Raw genomic sequence first — 24,339 nt, 5'->3', positions numbered from 1 at the left:
TGTCTCCTAAAGCCGCCAGCGATCGCACGCTAAGTACCGTAAGCCCCATCTGGTAATGCGCCAGAGGAAGGAGAGCACAGCTCGGCGTGAAGTTGAAGTACATGTACTACTTGATATCCACACAGGGTGATCGCTGATATCTAAGTGAGAAATTTCCCGAATTCTGAGAGTAAACAGATGTATACTTTTCTTTTGCGCCTACTGAAGGTAAGTGTATTCAAGAGGCGTTCTTTAGTAGATGTTTTTCAGTATATCGTTTCTTCTGGCTACTATATTTCTTCATGCTGCTAACAACCCAGACACATTGTAAATATTATGTTCTTTTAGAGACAGACCATCATAGTCTGTATTTTATTGGTGGTTGACAATATACTGGGTGATCAAAAAGTCAGTATAAATTTGAAAACTGAATAAATCATGGAATAATGTAGATACAGAGGTACAAATTGACACACATGCTTGGAATAACATGGGGGTTTATTAGACCAAAAAAAATACAAACGTCCAAAAAATGTCCGACAGATGGCGCTACATCTGATCAGAATAGCAATAATTAGCATAACAAAGTAAGACAAAGCAAAGATTATGTTCTTTACAGGAAATGCTCAATATGTTGTCCATCATTCCTCAACAATAGATGTAGTCGAGGAATAATGTTGTGAACAGCACTGTAAAGCATGTCCGAAGTTATGGTGGGGCATTGGCGTCGAATGTTGTCTTTCAGCATCCCTAGAGATGTCGGTCGATCACGATACACTTGCGACTTCAGGTAACCCCAAAGCCAATAATCGCATGGACTGAGGTCTGGGGACCTGGGAGGCCAAGCATTACGAAAGTGGCTGCTGAGCACACGATCATCACCAAACGACGCGCGCAAGAGATCTTTCACACGTCTAGCAAAACTTTTTTTTATTATAATGAAACCCCATGTCATTCCAAGCATGTGTGTCAATTTTTATGTCTCTATCTACATTATTCCGTGGTTTATTAAGTTTTCAAATTCATACTGACTTTTTGATCACCCGGTATATCTTTGTGTATAACACAAACCGAGTATTATAAGGTATTTAGATTTCTGATAAATGCATAAGTTCTTTAAGGTACTTATATAAACAGAGGTGTCCTTGCGTTGGTATGTTAATGATCGATTTTTTTTTATCACAGTGAAGTCAATTTAGGGTTGATATTCTGATCATGGACTGTTATATGTCGTTCTGTAGACATTTTAAGACTAGTGGTTTTCAGTTTATCCAGTGGAAAGTTGAAATTCATATCCATCTAAGGTACAGGTCTCTCATAAGTACTTCCTCATGTTTAGGTTGTTCAACTTGACAACTCATTTGTTTTATCTTCCGTACACATTGTTAGTTTGTTTTGTTGATATAGTCTTCCTGTGAAGATGGTCGCAACGACCGAAACCGGCAAAGAATAAAGAAAAAATCTGATAAACTTGTACATCTGATGGCAAACATGCATTTGTTCAAATTCTGACAGCTGTATCGAGTCACCTCGTCAAAATGTTTGTTTTAGACTAACATTTGCTACCGCAAGTGACTCTCCATTTTATTTTGAAAGGTTGGACGATACGGATTGGAACGAAGAAACTCTCGCAACGGATCACCTGAGGCGTCCTGTTCTCTCGCAGTTACTGCGCGCTCTTCGTCAAATCATGAAAGCTGTAAGCGCCAGGAGAGGATGTGCCGACCAGCACGACTGGAATTTTCGTCAGCGGCACCTGAACAAAAGTGGTGAGTATCGCATTTGTATGTTCTTTCGGTTGCAGGCCTTCTCGGCGAATTCCTATGATGAAGTCTTCTAGAGTTGTGAGCCGAGTTGTGCCGTTGTCTTGATGCAGCTTTCGATGAGTTTCCTATTGGTCGCTTCAGTTGAGCATGGCGAGTGAGAAAATTGCCCAAATGTTGCGACAACATGACGGCAGGTCTCAGTTGAGCATGGCGAGTGAGAAAATTGCCCAAATGTTGCGACAACATGACGGCAGGTCTCGCCTGATAACTCGAGAAAGTTTGAGCAAGTCTGTTAATGTCACATAAAGTGTGATGTACTCGTTAATGTATGCTGTCAAGAAAATCTCGCCTGTGATAAGGAACAATGCACATGTAGGTGACTGGGGGTCGTGTCGAAGCTGACGACTCTCTCCTAATCAAAGAATATAAGAAACAATAACTTAGAACTAACCAACAACCACACTAGAGGAAAAGAGCAATGTCTACTGATAAAGCATGTATTATGTTTCATAATCAACACTAATCTTGAGGGCAAACTTCTATTGATGTCAGTTCAGGACATCAGACAAAATATTAGTGACCTCCGAGTAGCGATCGCCCCAATACCGCAGAACAGTACACTGCCCGTACCACTGATGAAGGCCTACGTTCGACGACGTAGGGAGTTGACAGGTTTGTCCATAACGACCGTCTCCAGCTGGAGTCACTCACTAGATCCCACGGAGCTTCCAAATTTCTGGGATGTTGACTGCTACGTTTCAGATGCCGGTCCCAGACATCTTCTGTGAGAATATGATCGGATGATTTAGCGGGCTAGTCGAGATGCGATAGCGTGCCTAAGTAGTCGTCCAACCAGTAACGTATCAATACAGCCCTGTGGACACAACTGTTGTGTTAAAAATCAGGAGTGTGCACGACATACACATCATGAAGGTATGGTAGATATCAGGAATTAAAGTTATTGCGTGATGTGAATTTATGTAGACTGCATGTGGACAAAACTTCTACGCAAAGCTCCGAAACGTAGCGTTTTAAGACTCTCCCCCATTGTCACTGTGGAAATGGCGAAAGTGCAGAAAGCCGCTGCCATTTTCTTACGAAACTGATAGAGCTTTGAGGCCATGTAGTGCCCTGACACACTCATGCCTTGAGGCTATATGGTTTACTACACAACATTAAGCCCAGAAGAACAGGCAACATGAAAATCAAGAATAAACCCCTTATTCTTAGACAGTTTAATATGGATTACAAAGCACACTGGAGTTTGGCACATTTAGTTTATTTATTTACTAACCGAGAACTCGGCTTTGTTCGGTTATTTGTTTTTTCCAGTCTTCTATTAGCCCATCTTCTCCTCCCCGTCTCTCTGCCCATCTCCTTCCACCCATTCTCTCTGCCCACCTTTACATCTCCCTCTCTCTGTCCATCCCTTCCCTCTTCTGTCTGTCTATCACTTCCTCTTCCTTCTCTCTGGCCATCTCCCTCTCACCTCTCAATTTGTTCATCTCTTCCACCATCTTTCTCTATCCATCTCCTTATCCTCTCTCCTTGTATTCACCTCCTCCATCTCTCAGCTCAGCTATGCCCACCGGCATGTATAGCCTGTGGAACACATTCCAACGCTATCCACACAACACACCAGTCATGAAGTCAGCCTAGATGTCAAGCATTACCGGTCCCTTTCGTTCTCACTCCTAAAAGAGCGAGGTGTTTCATACCCCGCAGTATTTGTTTCCAGACAACAGTATTATGTGTACCAAGTTAGGCTGAAATCAATCCAGTGGTTTAGGAAGAGATATGGAACACACACATATACATCTATTTTATATATGTGGGATGGTCAGAAACAGTTTGAAAATTTTGAAAGGGTGTTTCAGAGGAGGTTGTTCTGAGAAATAATTATTAAGTGAAAATTCGATACGTTGCTCCGTTTTCCAGTTAATTAGCATCGAAGTTAGCCAATCAGGTCGTCTCACGTGCAAATTCAAGCAGTCTCACAGTGGCTGTCGTTTCCTCCGACCGAAAAAAACGTAGCTTTTGCTCGCTTATCTTTAGTTTCTCACTTCCAAAAAACTATAGTGTTGTGCAGTGTCTCTGTTATATAGTCTGACACAATTTTCCTTCGGGAATGCTTGCGAAAAGCGGTAAATCACGGTTTGAGTCCCAGCCTGGAGCAAATTTTCATTTGTTCTGAAATATTGTGATACTGAGTTCATGCTTACGAAAGAGGCGCATTTTACCTGGTAATGAGAACTGAACAAGTGGTAAGTCATGGACTCAAAAGATGTATATGAATTATCGTGTGCATATGCCATAATGAGCGTACGCAACAACTTGATTGGCTAATTTCAATGCTGTAAAACTCGCAAATGGTGCAAAGTATCGAACTTCTTCCTTAAGAATTATTTCAATACATCCATCCCTGCAACACTCTTACAAGTTTTTCAGGCTATTTCTTACCACCCTAATATAGATTTATGTATTTATTTCAGCTTGCACATTTACGGTATTCATGCTCGTATTGACTGGCACTGCTTCTGATGACTGCTGCTTGCACTGCTTCTCATGACATTGTTGCTTGCAAGTCATTAATGTTATCTGAGGCTGTGCGGTCACGTTCTGGTACAGAAAGTGCATCTGTTGCTGTTGGCAAACGACTACGCACTCGCTGTAGGCATTGTTGCAAATTACGTTAAGGTGACAGGCTATGTAAGTAACCACACAGTCGCTCGCTTGGACGTTAAGGTGTGTTTATAGACGGCATCCTACTACGTAAAATCAGCTTTATGATGTAGAAACTGACTACAATTCTCACATCGTAACCACACTCAAATCTAAATCCGAAAGAAAGAAACTGACTAAAATTTTGCAAGTTGTAACCACACTGAAGCCTTAACCCGAAAGCTGGGTCGTTAAAAAGACAACACTTCGCACTGAAGCATTTTCACTAAGAACACCAATATCCAGTCAGAACGGAACTGATCCCCTTGGTGGACAGCACAGTTATTTACACAAACTTTGAATATTCCGGAAAGCTAGTATCTGTGCAGCCATCGAACATTTCAGATGTAGAAACATTACAAAAATAAGATAGTTCAAGAACTTCCCAGAAATGATAAATACGTCATATTGGGCCCAGCGACTGGCAACATGCCAGCTAGTGGTGCTAGCAGTACATTACATTACATTAATACGTGTTCCATAGATAATGAACACGACACTTTGTACTGATGTGAAACATGTCAGTTTAACGTAAGTCTTCATCACACAATTTTTTATTTTTTTTATTTTTTATTATTTTTGTTTTGTTTTATTTTATTTTTACAGTTGCTACTTTATATCTAGAAATTCATCTATTGAGCAGAAGGTGTTGCCGTTCAGAAATTCTTTTAATTTGGTTTTTAAATGTTGGTTGGCTAACTGTCAGTCTTTTAATGCTATTTGGCAAATGACTAAAGATTTTTGTGGCAGCGTACTTCATCCCCTTTTATGCCAGAGTTGGATTTAACACAGAACAGTGAAGATTATCCATCCTTCTAGTGCTGTAGCTATGCACTTCGCTATTACGTTTGAATTAGGATGTGTTGTTAATAAGAAATTTCATTAGTGAATATACGTCTTGCGAAGGTACTTTGAACATCGTCAGTTCCTTAAATAAATGTCTACAAGGTGATAATGGGCGGGCTCCAGCTATTATTATGATTATATGCTTTTGTATAATGAATAATTTTTTTCTTAATGATGAATTGTTCCAAAATATGATGCCATATGAAAGAAGTGAATGAATCATCAAAATTAGCAGTAACCCTAATAGCATAAGTAGCTGAACCTAACTGTTCCAGCAGATCATGAATGTGTTTTTTTCCAATTCAACTTCTCATAAATGTATACGCCCAGAGATTTTGAATATTCTGCCTTAGCAACAGTTTCCTGTAGAGAGTTTATATTTATCAATGGTGTTATGCTATTTCCTGTAGAGAATTATGTACACTGTGTTTTCCCAAAATTTAGTGAGATTCCATTTATAGCATTGGCCCCTCTATGGAGAAACAGCAACATGCTGCTTCAGATCATCACATTGGAACCGACTACTGCACCTTAGCTCTAGATCTTGTCACTGGTCTTCTGAAAGGGCAATGATGATGGATTCTCACTTCCTGGTCGAACTGTTACATTCACTTCACTATGATGAGCATCAAAGGTAACTCTTACTATGGAAGCTTCACGTTCGTCGTCTTGGTTTTCGGTTTCCTTGAACATCCCATCGTCGATCTGCATCTCTGACCTGTTGTACGTCTTCATACGGAGGACATGGACTATGTCACACACGCGTAAAAATCCATACCTAGTCTCCTGGGCTGTATTTCATTAGGTGACACATGGCGTTATACCACCACCGGCATTCTTGTCAACGTTCAGTGTCCGTATGCAAGCCAGCTCGCTAGCTTCCTCGCTCCTGCAGTGAGGTGTCTCACGCAGTCACCCTCCGTATCTGACTGAACAGTGTACCCACTGTCGCTTTGGCCTTGCGACTGTGGAGCAGAAGGAACAGTGTGAAACTTGCAGAGGCTCGCTTCACTTTGTTGAATGCGAATGTCACCACATCAGCATAAATTGAGAACATATCTGCCAACACCTTATTAAAGCATTCGTGGGGCCGTCTCTCTGTGGATGATAGGCAGTTGTCATCCTGTGGGTGATGTCACAACATGAAACTACTTCTGATACTAGCCTCGACTGGATATCTTTTTACTATCAGAAAGCATCACACAGGATTATCTGTGCTTTAGAATGACGTCTTCTACAAGAAATTTTGCAATTTCCAGAGCTTCGGCATTTGACACAGCTTGCATGCAGGGTACAGACTATTATCCATCGATTCCCATTTGTCGACCTCCAGTTTGGTGTAATGGCGGTGCTGCAGTAGCGATTGGTATCAGATATACTGGACGCAATTGTAGCATGTACAGTCGTGGACAAAACGAGCGAGACACCTCGCCTTTTCGTTATGCTGATCCGCACAGCTTTAAAGTCTACTAGACAGCATAACAGGCAAGGCGAAGAAGTGCTACAAACATACTATGCACAGGCGTGAAATTGAAAAACTATCAGAACTTTGTCAGACTGTTTTCAATCATGTGTGAGACTATATTAACGCTGATTAGTGTTTTAATCATAACACAAGATTCATAACGAAATTCAGTTAAAAATCGTTCATTGCCACACTTACGTCATTTCAGTTATTGACAGAAGCGGAAAAAGTAGGCAGTAACAAGTATGAAATTCTTCCGTGATCAAACAATCTGAGTTGCTGGCGAATACTGTGTATCCTCACTAGACAGTATATATTATCATTATACATGAGGTGAATAGGGTTTCGGCGGGTGCGGTGGTAGAGCGGTTCTAGGGGCCTCAGTCACGAACCACGCGGCTGTTTCAGTAGCAGGTTGAAATCCTACATCGGGCACAGATGTGTGTGATGTCTTTAGGTTCGGTAGGTTTAAGTAGTTCTAGGTCTAGGGGACTGATGACCTAAGCAGTTTGGTTGCATAGTTCTTAGAGCCATATTTTGACCTTTCGCGTAAGTATTCTTTACATAAACGGCAGTATATTTAGATTGCGTTGACATAGAAGCTCACTTTTTTATACTACCAAGGGACTGTATACCGCAGGAAGTGCGATCCATTTCCGCTTATTATGTCTACTCGTACCCGAGATAAACAGATTTTAAGGGTTGGGTAGACAGATAGACGGTCAAGAAAGTGAGACTAGTAGGGTTTAATTTTTACCGATGTAGGTTTTAATGAAATTACATTAAAGAATAATCAGTTACCTTTTTCAAATTTGTTTTTAGTTAATTTGCCTTTCTTTCCTTCTGTATGTACGAACTTTGTTGTAGAACCTCTTATTTACGTGTGGTAATAAAAAATTCATTTACACAGAATTAAGTACGTTTAAAATTACGTGAATTCATATTAACTGATTAAGAATATTTAGTTGAGAATTAAATCCTTTACATAATTCGGCCTTGGCACACATTTTCTAAATGCAGTGGTTTTTTTTTTTTTTAATATTTACTGAATTCTTTCCCAGCGTTAGCTATGGAACACAAGACTGTCTGTATTAGCAGAAAATGGTTAAATATTGCCAAGCCGACGTTTAATTATCATTGATAAAACACACTTCACTATACATTTAAGTTATTTGAAAGAACCAACAAATTGTTAAATTTCAACGTTAACTATCCGCCTATGAATGCACAAATGTGAAACTAGTAATAAATTCCGTCAGTCTCAGGATCGCTGTAAAAGAAAAACATTTTCTTAATTCACTGCTAATTTTTATCTGCTCCCGATTTACGGGTTTGGTTAATTTTTCTTAGCGGAACAATTTTTTAAATGTGCCGCCGCTGCAAATCGTTCGGTCGCGGCACAGCCCAGCAGCACCTCTAAAAATGCTGAAAATTCTTTAAAGAAATATTATAGATGACATGGGCAAGCTAATTTACATTAATAATACACACTTTTGATAAATTATAATGTATTTAGACCACAACAATAATTCAACTTACATTAGTTTGTAAGTTCTCCTCTAATGGCGGCTAAATCTAGATACAGACAAAAGAAGTCTACCCATTCATAAAATGCTACGTCACAGGTTCCTCTCACTTTCAGCTCTCAAGGAAGACTACAAAAAATACACACTACGTGGTGCTTTTTATACTACTGCTGACCATTACCATCTCTTTGTAATCTTACAACATTATTTTCCTCTGTGGCTGAATTTTACATTTCTGCTATCGCACATATTGACACATTTCGCAATTATATTATGAGTATAGAAATATTAGAATCTTAAATACATTGAGAATATTACTACAGAAAATATTACAATAATAACGAATGTCCTTTACACAAAATTAAATAATATTTTTTGTTAAATAATTACAGTATATACAAATTGCTTCATAGCGGCGTATATAGTACAATCAAATTTTAGTTTATTAATAGTGTGAGTGTTGCCAGGGAACGTTACATTGCCCCCTGGCAGCATTTGGCAAAGAGTTTCTATACTTTGACACAATGGTGCCAGTAACGTTCTTTACAATTCTGTATTTTTTTATGGAATGGCTCTTTTAATTAGTCCCAGGGTTATATATGTTCATGGTTCCCCCATTTTGGCGAAGGCAGACAGGAAACCTGGGCAAAACTGTGCCGGAGCCCAGCCATCTCAGTTAGTTCATGATTAATCTTGTCTCTTTAACAGTCATTCTTTTGAATTGATTTAGCAGTTTGTCATCAACGGTTACATAATATCACAGTCACATACAGTTCAACGAAAGTTTGCTGTGTGTAATTAACAACTCGTTATTATTATTTTTTCGATATACTGCAAGGTCACTTGTCCTAGGATATATCACTTAGTTTTTTGAAATCATTTAGCACAACGTCACTTTTCATAATGTTCCCACTACCTACGTGTTACAAATCCATCTCCTACACTTGTTAGTGTTCATTTTCTCTGGTCAATTTACGGGCATACATAATAAATGTTCAATGTTTATCAAAAATCGAGTTCATTGACATGTTATGCAGTTTATGTAAATATTTTGGAATATGTCAATAACGCTGTAGTTGGTGAGCAGTGCGGAGTGATTGTTGAGCGGCGCTCGGCGCGGAGCGTCGGCTTCGTGTAGGTCACCGCCCCCGGTGTTGACAGCTACGGCGCGGAGAGGCGTGTGGCTGTCTGGTCTGCTACGGGCTGCTGCGGCCGCTGCATGGCTGAGGCAGCCGGATGCGCGTTGTATATCAGCTCGCTCGTGAGACATCTTCTTGCCGTGCTCCAGCAAACATGCAACAAGTTCACAAACAGTGTACTATCCTTATGGGCATTTTTCCTGCTGTGGGAAAGAACGCACACAGTTATTGGCAGTTATTATTCAGTAGGCCTTCACTGGTCTGGTTTGCACAATGTTTCGTTGACACAGTAACACTTTATGGGCACACAATATTTTTTTCACCATGTCATGACTTGTCATTAGTCACACGCAAGTTTTCACCTTAGGACAAAATGTATTTCTGTAGTCAATGCGCTTTCCTAGCGTCCCTTGACACACAAAGAATTATAGTTTGACACTAACTTGGTCCACCGTCTGTTATCGGCTCACTGTTCGTGTCGTGCTAGTTCCTTGTCCACTTGCACACACGGCGATGATACAGTTTCTTATTGCTTGTTCAAAACAACCTCGTGACGTATTGCTGCAGGTTTAACAGTCACTGTCTGTCTCTGCCACACAATACTGCACTTTTGTTTAAGTTTTTTCATTTACAATGTCCGTTGTGCAATTTTTGTAACAGCACATTCGTAACTTCTTTGTTCGCTCTTTACCAAGGTGTGTGATATTTGCGTACATGGTAACAAATGTTAAAATTTCGTATTAGTTTGCCCAAAAATCATCTATATTTATGTTCGAGTAGATTTTATTTGTGCATTCCAGCCGGATTCAGGCATATTGTTCAATAACTCCTTTGAAATTATGTCTCACTTTACTTGCAAGGTCCTACGTAACTACAGTGTAGTCTCTGTAGGATAAAATTGACTCGGACTGTATCAGGCTAGCTCCTTTTTACTGATTGGATCTGCACATGCTTCAATTGAAGCTTCTTTGTGCGTAACCTTGCGCTACTTAAATTTGCAATAAGTTTGCCTCCCATGGTGCCCTCGGGTCACTACTGGGTGCATTATTCTCTTTGATAACACTGGTTTGAAAATAAAGTTCTCAGGGTCTCATATTATTGATATTATTGTGGGTTCGAATCTGTCAATCTGACAGCTACACACACACACACACACACACACACACATATATATATATATATATACACTCCTGGAAATTGAAATAAGAACACCGTGAATTCATTGTCCCAGGAAGGGGAAACTTTATTGACACATTCCTGGGGTCAGATACATCACATGATCACACTGACAGAACCACAGGCACATAGCCACAGGCAACAGAGCATGCACAATGTCGGCACTAGTACAGTGTATATCCACCTTTCGCAGCAATGCAGGCTGCTATTCTCCCATGGAGACGATCGTAGAGATGCTGGATGTAGTCCTGTGGAACGGCTTGCCATGCCATTTCCACCTGGCGCCTCAGTTGGACCAGCGTTCGTGCTGGACGTGCAGACCGCGTGAGACGACGCTTCATCCAGTCCCAAACATGCTCAATGGGGGACAGATCCGGAGATCTTGCTGGCCAGGGTAGTTGACTTACACCTTCTAGAGCACGTTGGGTGGCACGGGATACATGCGGACGTGCATTGTCCTGTTGGAACAGCAAGTTCCCTTGCCGGTCTAGGAATGGTAGAACGATGGGTTCGATGACGGTTTGGATGTACCGTACACTATTCAGTGTCCCCTCGACGATCACCAGTGGTGTACGGCCAGTGTAGGAGATCGCTCCCCACACCATGATGCCGGGTGTCGGCCCTGTGTGCCTCGGTCGTATGCAGTCCTGATTGTGGCGCTCACCTGCACGGCGCCAAACACGCATACGACCATCATTGGCACCAAGGCAGAAGCGACTCTCATCGCTGAAGACGACACGTCTCCATTCGTCCCTCCATTCACGCCTGTCGCGACACCACTGGAGGCGGGCTGCACGATGTTGGGGCGTGAGCGGAAGACGGCCTAACGGTGTGCGGGACCGTAGCCCAGCTTCATGGAGACGGTTGCGAATGGTCCTCGCCGATACCCCAGGAGCAACAGTGTCCCTAATTTGCTGGGAAGTGGCGGTGCGGTCCCCTACGGCACTGCGTAGGATCCTACGGTCTTGGCGTGCATCCGTGCGTCGCTGCGGTCCGGTCCCAGGTCGACGGGCACGTGCACCTTCCGCCGACCACTGGCGACAACATCGATGTACTGTGGAGACCTCACGCCCCACGTGTTGAGCAATTCGGCGGTACGTCCACCCGGCCTCCCGCATGCCCACTATACGCCCTCGCTCAAAGTCCGTCAACTGCACATACGGTTCACGTCCACGCTGTCGCGGCATGCTACCAGTGTTAAAGACTGCGATGGAGCTCCGTATGCCACGGCAAACTGGCTGACACTGACGGCGGCGGTGCACAAATGCTGCGCAGCTAGCGCCATTCGACGGCCAACACCGCGGTTCCTGGTGTGTCCGCTGTGCCGTGCGTGTGATCATTGCTTGTACAGCCCTCTCGCAGTGTCCGGAGAAAGTATGGTGGGTCTGACACACCGGTGTCAATGTGTTCTTTTTTCCATTTCCAGGAGTGTATATATATATATATATATATATATATTGTACCAAGAAATATTTCAAGTTTGACACACATATAGAATATTATGCAGTACACAAACTAATCACTACTAAAATGTTCCTTCTGACTGATCTCTGTCACAATTTAACACTACAAATAATTGCACTAATCAGGTTATCTGTGCAGACATTTAGAGCATGTTTAAGCTAACACTAATTAAAAGAAGACATAACACAAATAATCATGAACAAAAGAGAAAGTCAATCATATTCTTATAAATAAATACTTCTACACTAGTACATTTTCTCTACAGATCACACATCATTAATGTTCATTCATTTTCAAAAGAATGGTGTCACTTTTTTACACATAACACATAGGACTATAATCATTTACTGTAGGAATATTTTTACATCCTTACGCGGATACAGTCCCCGTACTCTCCCTGAGTGGGGATCTGCTAAGAGATAGCTACTATTTCCTTCTTGGACTAAGGAATGGAGTATGAGGCTCGACAGTAGGTTTTGTGAGGCTTCACCTCGATATTGTATTGATATCCCTTAAAAATTCCTGGTCGTTCTGAAAATACATCTGCATAGTTGTAAGTAGGCTGTTTAGGTTTTTTTATTGGTAACGCCACCTCAGTATGAAAATCACCGGCTGTGCCGTGTGCAGTCTGTGGCTGCTTTGCATTGTTGTAATACTCAACCATTGTAGTGTTAGGCAGCTGGCTGTGAACAGCGCGTAACGTTGCGCAGTTGGAGGTGAGCCGCCAGCAGTGGTGGATGTGGGGAGAGAGATGGCGCAGTTTTGTAATTTGTCATGATATCAAGGTAAATACATTGTTTGTTCTCTATTAATATCTTTCATTTGCTAACTATCCCTATCAGTAGTTAGTGCCTTCCATAGTTTGAATCTTTTATTTAGCTGGGAGTAGTGGCGCTCGCTGTATTGCAGTAGCTTGAGCAGCGAAGATTTTTGGTGAGGTAAGTGATTTGTGAGACGTATAGTTTAATGTTAGTCAGGGCCATTCTCTAGTAGAGAATTTTAAAAGTCAGATTGCGTTGCGCTAACAAAATATTGTGTGTTGAAAGTCAGATTGCGTTGCGCTAAAAAATATTGTGTGTCGGGTTAAGCACAGTCATGAAATATTGTTGAAAGGGGACGTTTCATATGTCGACCCTTAGCCTAGGATACCTCACTGGAATCTTCTGATTTTTTCTTGTAGTTTGTGTAATTAGTGTAGATTTTGTTTATTGCTAGCGCGTAATTATAGAGAGAATTTCCATTGTAGTTGCAGTCTTTCATTGTTGTACAGTAAAACAGTTGTGGCATGCATGTAGATTTGCACCAAGTATTTCGCAGCTGCAATTAACTAGATATTATTTTCAGTGTTATGTTAATGTGTTCTCTTATTTTTGCTCTTGAAATTGTGTTTTTCTGTGTTGTCGTGTGAAATACTGTGACAATAATGGCGTGTGAAAAACGTAACACTAGGCTCCAAAGTAAATTGAGAAATGACAGCGAAGACGAAAGCAGTATGTTAGCGCCGCAGAGTAATGAATTAACTAATGTTAAAAGTAGTAACTTGGTAACTGTGCATAGGGAAATGGAGCGGGCGGCAAACAATGGTGTAGACAGCGAAACAATTAGAGAACAGGGAAGCATTATCGATCGGTCGGTCGGCAACAGCTCGCCTCAGGAATCCGAAATGACAGGACACGATCTCGCAAATACTGTAGATTCAGGATTTGGGTCCTCACCGTTTTCTCAAATAAGTCAAGACACATTTTCTGCTTGTCAAAATGTGAATGTTTCCGGTGCAAATTCACTGCCGAAAACCACTAAGGAACATGTTTCAGACACCAATGCATTGTTATTACAATTAATACAACAAATGGGACAAACACAGGAAAAGCTTGAAAAATTAGACACAATTGAACAAAATCAGAGTCAAACACAGCAACAGTTAGACGCAATGGAACAAAAGCTTCAAAAGTTAGACTCAGTGGAAAATAAGCTTGAACAAACACGTGAAGATTTAACTACCGAGTTACATAATATTGAATCGAAATGTCAAAAAGTCTGTAATGATGTAAAAACACAAATTTGTGAGCATTTTCAACCTATTTTTTCGCGGCATGAAAATGCATTACAGAATCACGAAGCAGCCATAAAAGAACTGCAAACCATTGTTCATGAAAATCATGAGACCTTGTCGGCTAAATTTGACTCAGTTGCATCTACCAATTCGGTTACGCAACTTTCAAAAACTCAGGAAAACTTGAAGGACACAGTAGATTCGATTTCAACACAAATGGACACTCTGAAACTTGGTTCAGAAAAATACACTGAGGAAATAAGTACACTATCGGAGAAAGTAGCCGAATTTTCGGATCAGTTCACTAATTTATCTACGAAGGTAGATGATAATCTGAACGACACAAAACCGGTAGTCTTTAATGACACAGAAGAGAGCGAACAAATTAGGAAACTGGAACAAAATCAAAATCAAATTAATACACAACACCAAAGAGAAATCCGCGAAGTACAAGATCAGCTGACACAGGTAATACAAGAATTACGTATTTCAGAGGACACTCGCGCCCCAACACGGGAAGAGGGACATAGAAATACGGAACAAACACAAAATAATAACACAGGACACTTCGGAAGTTATGAAAGAAATTGGCAATGTGCACCGAATTTTGAGATGGAACCGCCGACACGACCTAACAATGACCGATATGCTACTCGCCGACACAATGATTTTTACTATAAGCTGTTAAAAAAAAAAAAAAGGGGGGGGCAGAATAACTTCAGATGCAACAGTTCAGCGCGCAGTTACGATTCCGGGAGAAATTCTCCACCACATGACCGACAAACAAGAAACTATGTAAACTACCGACATAACGACAGACCTGAATTTCATCAGAACTGGCGGGATTATAACAGAGCTGGGCCCTCTCGGCAAGGCGAATTTGTAGAAGTTAGGTCTCCGAATCCCATTAACGACGCGCGCCAACGGAGAAGCAGACAATGACCCGCACCGCAGGCAGACACCTGCGCCGGCTGGCTCCGAGAAAAATAACATAGCGCTAACCTTGAGAAAAATTCCAGTATTCTTTACCGACGTATACCGCACGATAATTGCGTTCAGGCTGAAACTCTGCGTACTATGAAGAGTAAAGGATTTCACCACACCTCACATATAAAACCGCTTATTGAGAGATGATCTGCTTTTTAACTTAGTCTTTGCCATAAAATTTTTTCACTTTACATTACTAGTATGCTTTGTTAGACTTAAGAAACTGTTAACATGCAACAATGTTTGAAGTTAAATATCCAGTCAAGAACCAAGGGAACATTTTTAAACAGAAATTACGAATGCATTGTTATAGTGAACAGACGACACAGTGTTGTATTTGTACATTCTTGCTTGTTAGTTGCACGATTACGTAACGACTATCAGGCTTACATACTTAGGACACATACTGGTACTGCTAATGAGATTTTAATGCAACATTTTGGTTTATTTGAAAATACATTCTGAATTTAAAGTGCTTTCTGAGGGATACCAGATGACACAGAGGTTAGTTTATGTGACAGCTACACGACTATATCACGACGCTACCAATGGGTGACAATTTACAATGTTGCTTTTGCGGTGTATCTGTTTTATATCTGCACAGTTTTTCTGAATTCTTCTGGAAAGTAAAACATGTTTTAGTAGTAACTCTTGTGGTATAGCAACAATGAGACAGCCTTTTTCGTGGCACAACAATACGTTACAGTACAGTACTTTCTTCATCACAACAATAAGCGTAATAAGTAAGATATCTATACGCAAAGCATTTCACTTTTGTTTATCATGAGGTAAGTACATTGACTTTTGCAGAACTTAGCTTTCGGAAGACGATAACTACGACACTGCCACAGAGATTATGTTGCAACAAGACGCACATTTAGCGCTACAGGACACGTATTTGAGTGATTAATTTTGTACTTAAAACATTTACTTTTTTTAAGATTTTTGAATTACAAAGAAAGTTTTCCGTGATACATTTCATTCCATTGCTGTAATCTGTAACACCTGAGGGTATAATTACATTTATCCTCAGGGGGGTACACGCTTACTTTGTGTACCATGTGTTTGGCACGCACAAGGAGCCCTAGTTAATATGGTATTTGCTTATACAACTTTACACATCGGTACCATATTTCTCCAACACATAAATTACACAGCTATCTGATTATTTACCTGAGAGAGACAAACATTTTTTTTACTACATTATTGACAGACGTTTACGTAATTTCACAGTTGGATACCTTCACACTTATGAAATTGTATTTTGTCTGTACTTTGTGAACTGTTCATATTTTTTCGGAACCATTGTGATACTATGAGAGCTTTGAATGATGTGTTTGGTATGGAATCATGATTTTAAAGTACGTTTGAGGCAGATGACACTTTTGAAATGAGCAGAGAATTTTTTTTAGGTTTTGAAACTATTGGAGGAAGCTACGACGATTTTGAGATTTGACTGAGGTGTTATGATGTTATTTTTACGACGACGATGTGTATTATGTTGTTGAGGTATGTTTATGATTAATAAGCTAATGTTATATGAAGAATTTGATTATGCTATGTATCTTATGATGAAGTATTGAAGAAGCGTCGACGAATTTGTATATGTGTAATAAGGTAAGGAGTAATGAGTAGCGGTTAGGAACTCTGCCTTGTGAAGACGTATGTTGGAAACAGAGAATCGTACTTTTAGAATTATGAAATGTGTGTAAATGCGTGAATGTATCACAATGCCGACGAAAATTTTTTGGACACTGTTATATTCATGGGATTTTGTTTTTACAGGTTTGCAACGCTAATTCTTGACCTGTGAAATATTTTTATTTAAGACTGCCATTGTAGTGGAAACTGCTGTCGTAAATATTTCCGTACGAAAGTTAAGAGACCACCTGCACGTAATGCGTCGCAGGCACCCACCTGGGCGACAGTCGCCCGAACAAAAAAAAAAGCCATTAGCCTTCCAGCGGGACAGGTAGAAGAAAAAAAAAGGCCATTATTCTCGCCATTGACGTTCCTTTGTAGAAAGCATCGCAAAAACGACAGAGTCGAACTTGAAAACGATGAGAAACATTTCACGGCTATTGTCGTGCTAATTGAGAGAAATGCCATATGGCTAGTGAATGACGTTTCACGCCTTGCTTTGCCCATTTTGTTTAATATCTAGTTTCTAGCTGCACTGCAGCACTGGTTAAAATAAAATTTTATAGATGAACTAATATAAATATTTTCTGTCTGCAGATCTATTAAATAATTATTTTATGACCCATATTCTTCGAAATAGGAGCTCTTGGAATGGAAAGAACAATAAGAAGGGACTAATAACAGGAACTGCATACATAATTTTCTTTTCTAGTACTTAGGAATCTTTTGTAGAATTAGTTTTTGTGGTGCACCACTTTAATTACTTAGACATTAAGATGTGATTATACATTTCCACTATCTGCATTGTTATCTTTAGTGTACTATTTTTTCTGCTTGAGCTATGTCATGTTTAGGTATAAGTTGCTGCTGTTTGCCAGGCATTGTGTTATTGAATTTGACTTTGTATTATTCTGTTAAGCCAGTTTTACTAATGATTTCTTGTTATTATTTGTTGCACATTGCCTTAGATTAGTTGTAATATTACAATTGCTTTGCTAATTTCTTAATACTGCTTGCTTCGCAAATCCGCGTTTTTTTTATTGCTGTTTATATTAATTGTTTTATGTGATGCTGCATTGCCTCGTCTCTTAGTTTAGCATCTGAGCTCAGTAGATTTAAGTTAGCTTAAGAGGGGGTACACTATATAAGAAACTAACTATGATGAATTGGAAAAAATGCATTGAGAAGCTATACGAGTAAAGTACAGAAAGCAGGTATAGATAGGACTTTTGGAATTAATGAGGAATGAAGGGAGATCTCCGAGAAGTAAAGAAAGTTTTTGTTTGCAACATACTGCAGTAAAAGAAACCCTGTCCTTTCCTTGTGTTATCCCACTATGTGTTTGTGTTCCCTTGTGTATTTATGTTTTTCCTGTATTTATATGTATATCTGATAATACTTATGTTGTAGAATTTTTCTAATACTAAGCTACATTCACTATGATGAGGAATACTGTGATCCTCAAATATAATTTGCATTGATAATATGTTATTTACTTTGTAAAGATGTTTAGACATTTATCTGTTCTGTGTTAATGCTTAGGTGTGAAGTTGATGTTTCAAAAGTTATTCTGATCTTTTATGTATGAAATTATGTCATAATTCTTGTAACACTGATGTATATGTTTATTTCTATTCTTTTGTAAAGCCCCTATTACCGCAACTGTTATTTGTATTGTTATGTTCTTGAATGATGTGTTTTGTATCTTTGTTATTGTGTTCTTATGTTATAAAATTGTAATTGACACCAGGTCATCAAATTAAGCAACTTGTAAGTTACATTTCACTGCACACGTTTTTGTTGGTCATAGTATATGGACAATATGTGACAAGTAGGGACTGTTAGTGTTTGCACGTGTGTTAATAATTCAGCAAGGGACTGGTTAACAGCATTGCTGGTTCTCAGGACAATTCAAAAACTTTGTGAGTGCACAAGTGGTGGTTATGGACTTGCTACATTATCCGCAAGACTCTTCGATGGTGATTGTGCACCTGCACAGTCGCAGCAGATGGCTGCTGGCCATCTCTACAAGGACTACAGTGGGTCTGCATCTTTGATGACCCACCAGTACCTTTATCTCTACAAGGACTACAGTGGGTCTGCGCCTCTGGTGGCCCACCAGTACCATTACATCTCTACAAGGACTACAGTGGGTCTGCATCTTTGATGACCCACCAGTACCACAATCTCTACCAGGAATACTTTGGGTCTGCACCTCTGGTGGCCCACCAATACCGTAATCTCTACCAGGACTACAGTGGGTCTGCTCTGTGATGACCTACCTACCAATATTCTTCAAGATGTCGAATGACTCTGCTGTGGGTTTGCTCTGTTGTGGCCCATTACCTGTCAGCATGTCAAGAGTCAGCACTGTCTTTCCGTTGGAAGGACAACGTTACTTCTTCAAGACTGCATGGAAATCCACTACTTCCGTGTGCATTTTCTTTTACTGCTCAGACTTTGAGAAAAACACTGATATTTTACTGTGATGAACGATTAGGACTGTCTTTATGGACTGTGAGAAAGTTTAACTTTTGACCAACATTGTATCAATAAGTGTGTGCATTTGATCTCTTTGTTATTGTAATTATTAAAAAATTTTTTCAAATATGTATTGGCCAGTGCCCAACAAAATTTGTAAAATTTTTTGTGGGGAGCATGGGGGCTATGTAAGTAGGCTGTTTAGGTTTTTTTATTGGTAACGCCACCTCAGTATGAAAATCACCGGCTGTGCCGTGTGCAGTCTGTGGCTGCTTTGCATTGTTGTAATACTCAACCATTGTAGTGTTAGGCAGCTGGCTGTGAACAGCGCGTATAGTCTGTCGGTAAACTGAAGAGCGAGCGAGCGAGTCCTCACTCTGCCTACCCAGCTACGTCACGAGGCGCTTCTACAGGGTGTTTCACAATGCAGTACCGGCCCTGCCGCGGCGCGCGCTTCAAATCTGTGGCGAAGCCGTGTACTGATACGTCTCGGCTGCGTTTATTTTTAGACAAATGCATTATGACCATAAGGTATACAAATAACGATAGCTTCTTCCGAAACACAACATTACAGAGTAAATAATAACATAGGAACGGAAGTCAGGATTCTACTAAAAACATACAACCAAATGCCTGTTCATGTGGATGTATGTTCCTCTATTTCTATTCGTAAAACGAACCCCCTATAATGTAATCAGACTGTAGAATTTAAGGCTTGTTCTTATTTTGCCGATTTGCACTACTTTTTTGCCACTATCTTCGTAAACATGCTTCAAACGTATGTGTTCAACGTTATGCATATTGGGTATTTATTCTGTTGTCAGCTGTCAGAAAGGTTACATGTGTTTTGGTGGCATCAACGATTGTTTGTTTTCCCTTTAAAATAAAGTAGAGAACATGTATTAAATTTTGTTACAAGAATGGAATAAAGTGTATGAAATTTTTAGAAATGGTAAATATTGCTTTTGGGGATCCTGTTATGAGTAAACCAAGGGCAGACATGTGGTATAAACATTTCAAAGCAGGCCTTAGAGGACAGCGGTTTTACAAGCATGGATGAGATTAAAAATGCACAGTTAAGAGACCTATAAACTATCCCGAAGAAATAGTTCCTACAGTGTTTCGGGAATTGGAAAAAGCACTGACATAAGTGTATAGTATGTAATGGGGAATATTTTGAAGAGGATAACATTGCTGCAGATTAACAAATAAAGTTCTTACCAAAAAATTAAAATTAATATGTGAACGCACCTCGTATGTCAAGCTTTTTGCTTAGAAGTCCAGAATCGGTGTACATGTTTCGCAGTAAATTTCAGCAGTGTTTAGAATAGCTATTATGCACTTGTTTTAAGCAATATGTCTTAGAATCAGGTGAATAATGATCGAGATAGAGCTTTAGTGTTCCATAAACATAAAAGGTTTTACGAGATTTGGAAACTGTCTATAACAATGGGTTTCCTCCCAAAATTATTAGATTTCCTTCGTGGCGATTCCAGTAAACCATGCGGTTTATTTTTCCATTCCTTTCTTATGCGACCTATTAGGTGAGGCTGACGTGTGCATAAATTGCAGCCCTTTGATTCGGACTGGTAATATTAGCCAACAGTTCTTTTTGGGTCTCCGCTTTAATACACTCTGTAATAAGATTAGAGACGGTCGAACGCTCGTTACTCCCCAAATATCTCCTCTTCTTCGTATTCTGCACATTTTCTTGCATTGCTAGACGATTATCCATCACTTCGGATATCGAAGTACATCAGTAAGTATACAACGTTAACTCACTGAGACTGGAAACTAAGATCCCACGAACGGAAACGACTTACATCACTGCACGCCGATCTACACCTCTAGACCGAAAACGAGCAACAGATTTTGGGTGCCCCTGTAGGCCGGTGGCAGCGTTCTTCCGGGAAAGGCCACTTCCCCCACCAAAAGCGCTGCTCGCTCTTCAGTTTACAGACAGACTATAACGTTGCGCAGTTGGAGGTGAGCCGCCAGCAGTGGTGGATGTGGGGAGAGAGATGGCGCAGTTTTGTAATTTGTCATGATATCAAGGTAAATACATTGTTTGTTCTCTATTAATATCTTTCATTTGCTAACTATCCCTATCAGTAGTTAGTGCCTTCCATAGTTTGAATCTTTTATTTAGCTGGGAGTAGTGGCGCTCGCTGTATTGCAGTAGCTTGAGCAGCGAAGATTTTTGGTGAGGTAAGTGATTTGTGAGACGTATAGTTTAATGTTAGTCAGGGCCATTCTCTAGTAGAGAATTTTAAAAGTCAGATTGCGTTGCGCTAACAAAATATTGTGTGTTGAAAGTCAGATTGCGTTGCGCTAAAAAATATTGTGTGTCGGGTTAAGCACAGTCATGAAACATTGTTGAAAGGGGACGTTTCATAGTTAGATAATAACTGTACCAAATCCTGCTGTTGCACTGAGTTCAAATTTTCGGACTGTGATACTTTGTTGACAAGTGCGTCCACATTTGCTTTTAATTGATCTCTTTGTACGTCTGGATAATAGAGATTTTGTCCTAGAGAACGATTGTCTAAATGTAGTATCCACTGATTCCTACATTTTATGTTAATAGCATTACAATTAGGCACAGGTACCTCTTCAGATCTGAGCATGGACAATTCTATCCTCCTACCCGCGTTCATCAAACTTAATTTTCCCCGAGAAAGGTCGATTACTGCGTCCCTTTCTCTCAAAAAATCTACCCCCAAAATGCAGGCTACCTTTAAACCCTTTACTACCAGGAATGAGCACGCTATGGCTTCTCCCCCTATATACATCTCTACCCGCACTTGGAGTTTAATTATTTGTCGCTGTGCACTGATGGCTCCAGTGACTTTGCAATTGTTCACAGGAAAAGTCAGCATACGCTTTTCTTTCCTCAGTACTCTGAATAAGTCCATACTCATGACACTGACAGTAGCACCTGTATCTACGATTGCTTGCACATCAATATTGTTAATTATGATCTCTATTATCGCTTGTACTTTGTCTTTGTGCTCCTTTATGCACTTGAGTGGTTCAGTTATTAATTCATGTCCCATCTGTACCCCGTCATTATACCTGAGGATACAGATTCTCGATGTTTTGTTCTGTGTCGGGCTGCTCTCACTCCAAACCTCAGCCGAGGATGGAGAGCGTATCTCGGCTGAATCTAGTTTGTTGGATTATTACTGGTGGATGGGTGTGGCTGCTCTGTGTCGCTGACCTCCACTATGTGTAAGTTGTGTTGCGTCGGCCGCCACGGTTGCGCAATTGGCGCATTTTGTGGTGGCGGTCGGTTATTGTCATATCTTTCACTGTTTTGCCGGTCCGGACTTGGCCTCTGGTTCTGTGACCAAGTTCGGTATGCATCGTTATATGTATTAGTGTCCCACGGCCCCCTGGCATTTTTCCATCTACTATTGCTTGGTGGGCCTGTTTCATATCGGTCCTCTGACCTCCTTTTCCGGTCATTATTCACCGGCGGACTATTGCCGTTCCGGTCTCTACCTCTATTCCCGTTTTGTACATAAACTTGTCTCCTATTGTTACCTCCGCCGTTTCCATTATTTGGTGGAGGCGTGTTATTTCGACAATTTCTGTAACCGTTTCCGTTACTTCTAGCCTGTTCAGAGGCTGCCTTAACATCCTCCTGAATCAGTTCAATTGAGTCCAGAACAGACAAGAAATGTTCCATGTCGTTCTCCGGTACGTTGTTGTTGTTGTTGTGGTCTTCAGTCCTGAGACTGGCTTGATGCAGCTCTCCATGCTACTCTATCCTGGGCAAGCCTCTTCATCTCCCAGTACCTACTGCAACCTACATCCTTCTGAATCTGCTTAGTGTATTCATCTCTTGGTCTCCCTCTACGATTTTTACCCTCCACGCTGCCCTCCAATGCTAAATTTGTGATCCCTTGATGCCTCAAAACATGTCCTACCAACCGATCCCTTCTTCTAGTCAAGTTGTGCCACAAACTTCTCTTCTCCCCAATCCTATTCAATACCTCCTCATTAGTTACGTGATCTACCCACCTTATCTTCAGCATTCTTCTGTAGCACCACATTTCGAAAGCTTCTATTCTCTTCTTGTCCAAACTGGTTATCGTCCATGTTTCACTTCCATACATGGCTACACTCCATACAAATACTTTCAGAAACGACTTCCTGACACTTAAATCTATACTCGATGTTAACAAATTTCTCTTCTTCAGAAACGCTTTCCTTGCCATTGCCAGTCTACATTTTATATCCTCTCTACTTCGACCATCATCAGTTATTTTACTCCCTAAATAGCTAAACTCCTTTACTACTTTTAGTGTCTCATTTCCTAATCTAATCCCCTCAACATCACCCGATTTAATCTGACTACATTCCATTATCCTCGTTTTGCTTTTGTTGATGTTCATCTTATATCCTCCTTTCAAGACACTGTCCATTCCGTTCAACTGCTCTTCCAAGTCCTTTGCTGTCTCTGACAGAATTACAATGTCATCGGCGAACCTCAAAGTTTTTACTTCTTTTCCATGAATTTTAATACCAACTCCGAATTTTTCTTTTGTTTCCTTTACTGCTTGCTCAATATACAGATTGAATAACGTCGGGGATAGGCTACAACCCTGTCTCACTCCTTTCCCAACCACTGCTTCCCTTTCATGCCCCTCGACTCTTATAACTGCCATCTGGTTTCTGTACAAATTGTAAATAGCCTTTCGCTCCATGTATTTTACCCCTTCCACCTTCAGAATTTGAAAGAGAGTATTCCAGTTAACGTTGTCAAAAGCTTTCTCTAAGTCTACAAATGCTAGAAACGTAGGTTTGCCTTTTCTTAATCTTTCTTCTAAGATAAGTCGTAAGGTTAGTATTGCCTCACGTGTTCCAACATTTCTACGGAATCCAAGCTGATCTTCCCCGAGGTCCGCTTCTACCAGTTTTTCCATTCGTCTGTAAAGAATTCGCGTTAGTATTTTGCAGCTGTGACTTATTAAACTGATAGTTCGGTAATTTTCACATCTGTCAACACCTGCTTTCTTTGGAATTGGAATTATTATATTCTTCTTGAAGTCTGTGGGTATTTCGCCTGTCTCATACATCTTGCTCACCA

General features: G+C 40.4%; 1 protein-coding gene across 1 annotated transcript in view; it reads left to right on the top strand.

Moving 5' to 3' along the window:
* Positions 1-24,339, top strand: part of LOC126234386 (uncharacterized) — a gene marked incomplete at its 3' end in the record, with an annotated part of 230,476 nt that overhangs the window by 56,129 nt on the left and 150,008 nt on the right. Inside the window, exon 3 of the mRNA XM_049943077.1 lies at positions 1,576-1,748. Within this exon, the coding sequence (XP_049799034.1) occupies positions 1,576-1,748 (173 nt within the window). The remainder of the gene's footprint in view (positions 1-1,575; positions 1,749-24,339) is intronic.

This window comes from Schistocerca nitens, chromosome 1 (genome assembly GCF_023898315.1).
Source record: "Schistocerca nitens isolate TAMUIC-IGC-003100 chromosome 1, iqSchNite1.1, whole genome shotgun sequence".
Classification (NCBI taxonomy): Eukaryota; Metazoa; Arthropoda; class Insecta; order Orthoptera; family Acrididae; genus Schistocerca; species Schistocerca nitens.
The sequence above is the reverse complement of the archived record's forward strand: the minus strand, read 5'-3'. Positions and strand labels throughout refer to the sequence as shown.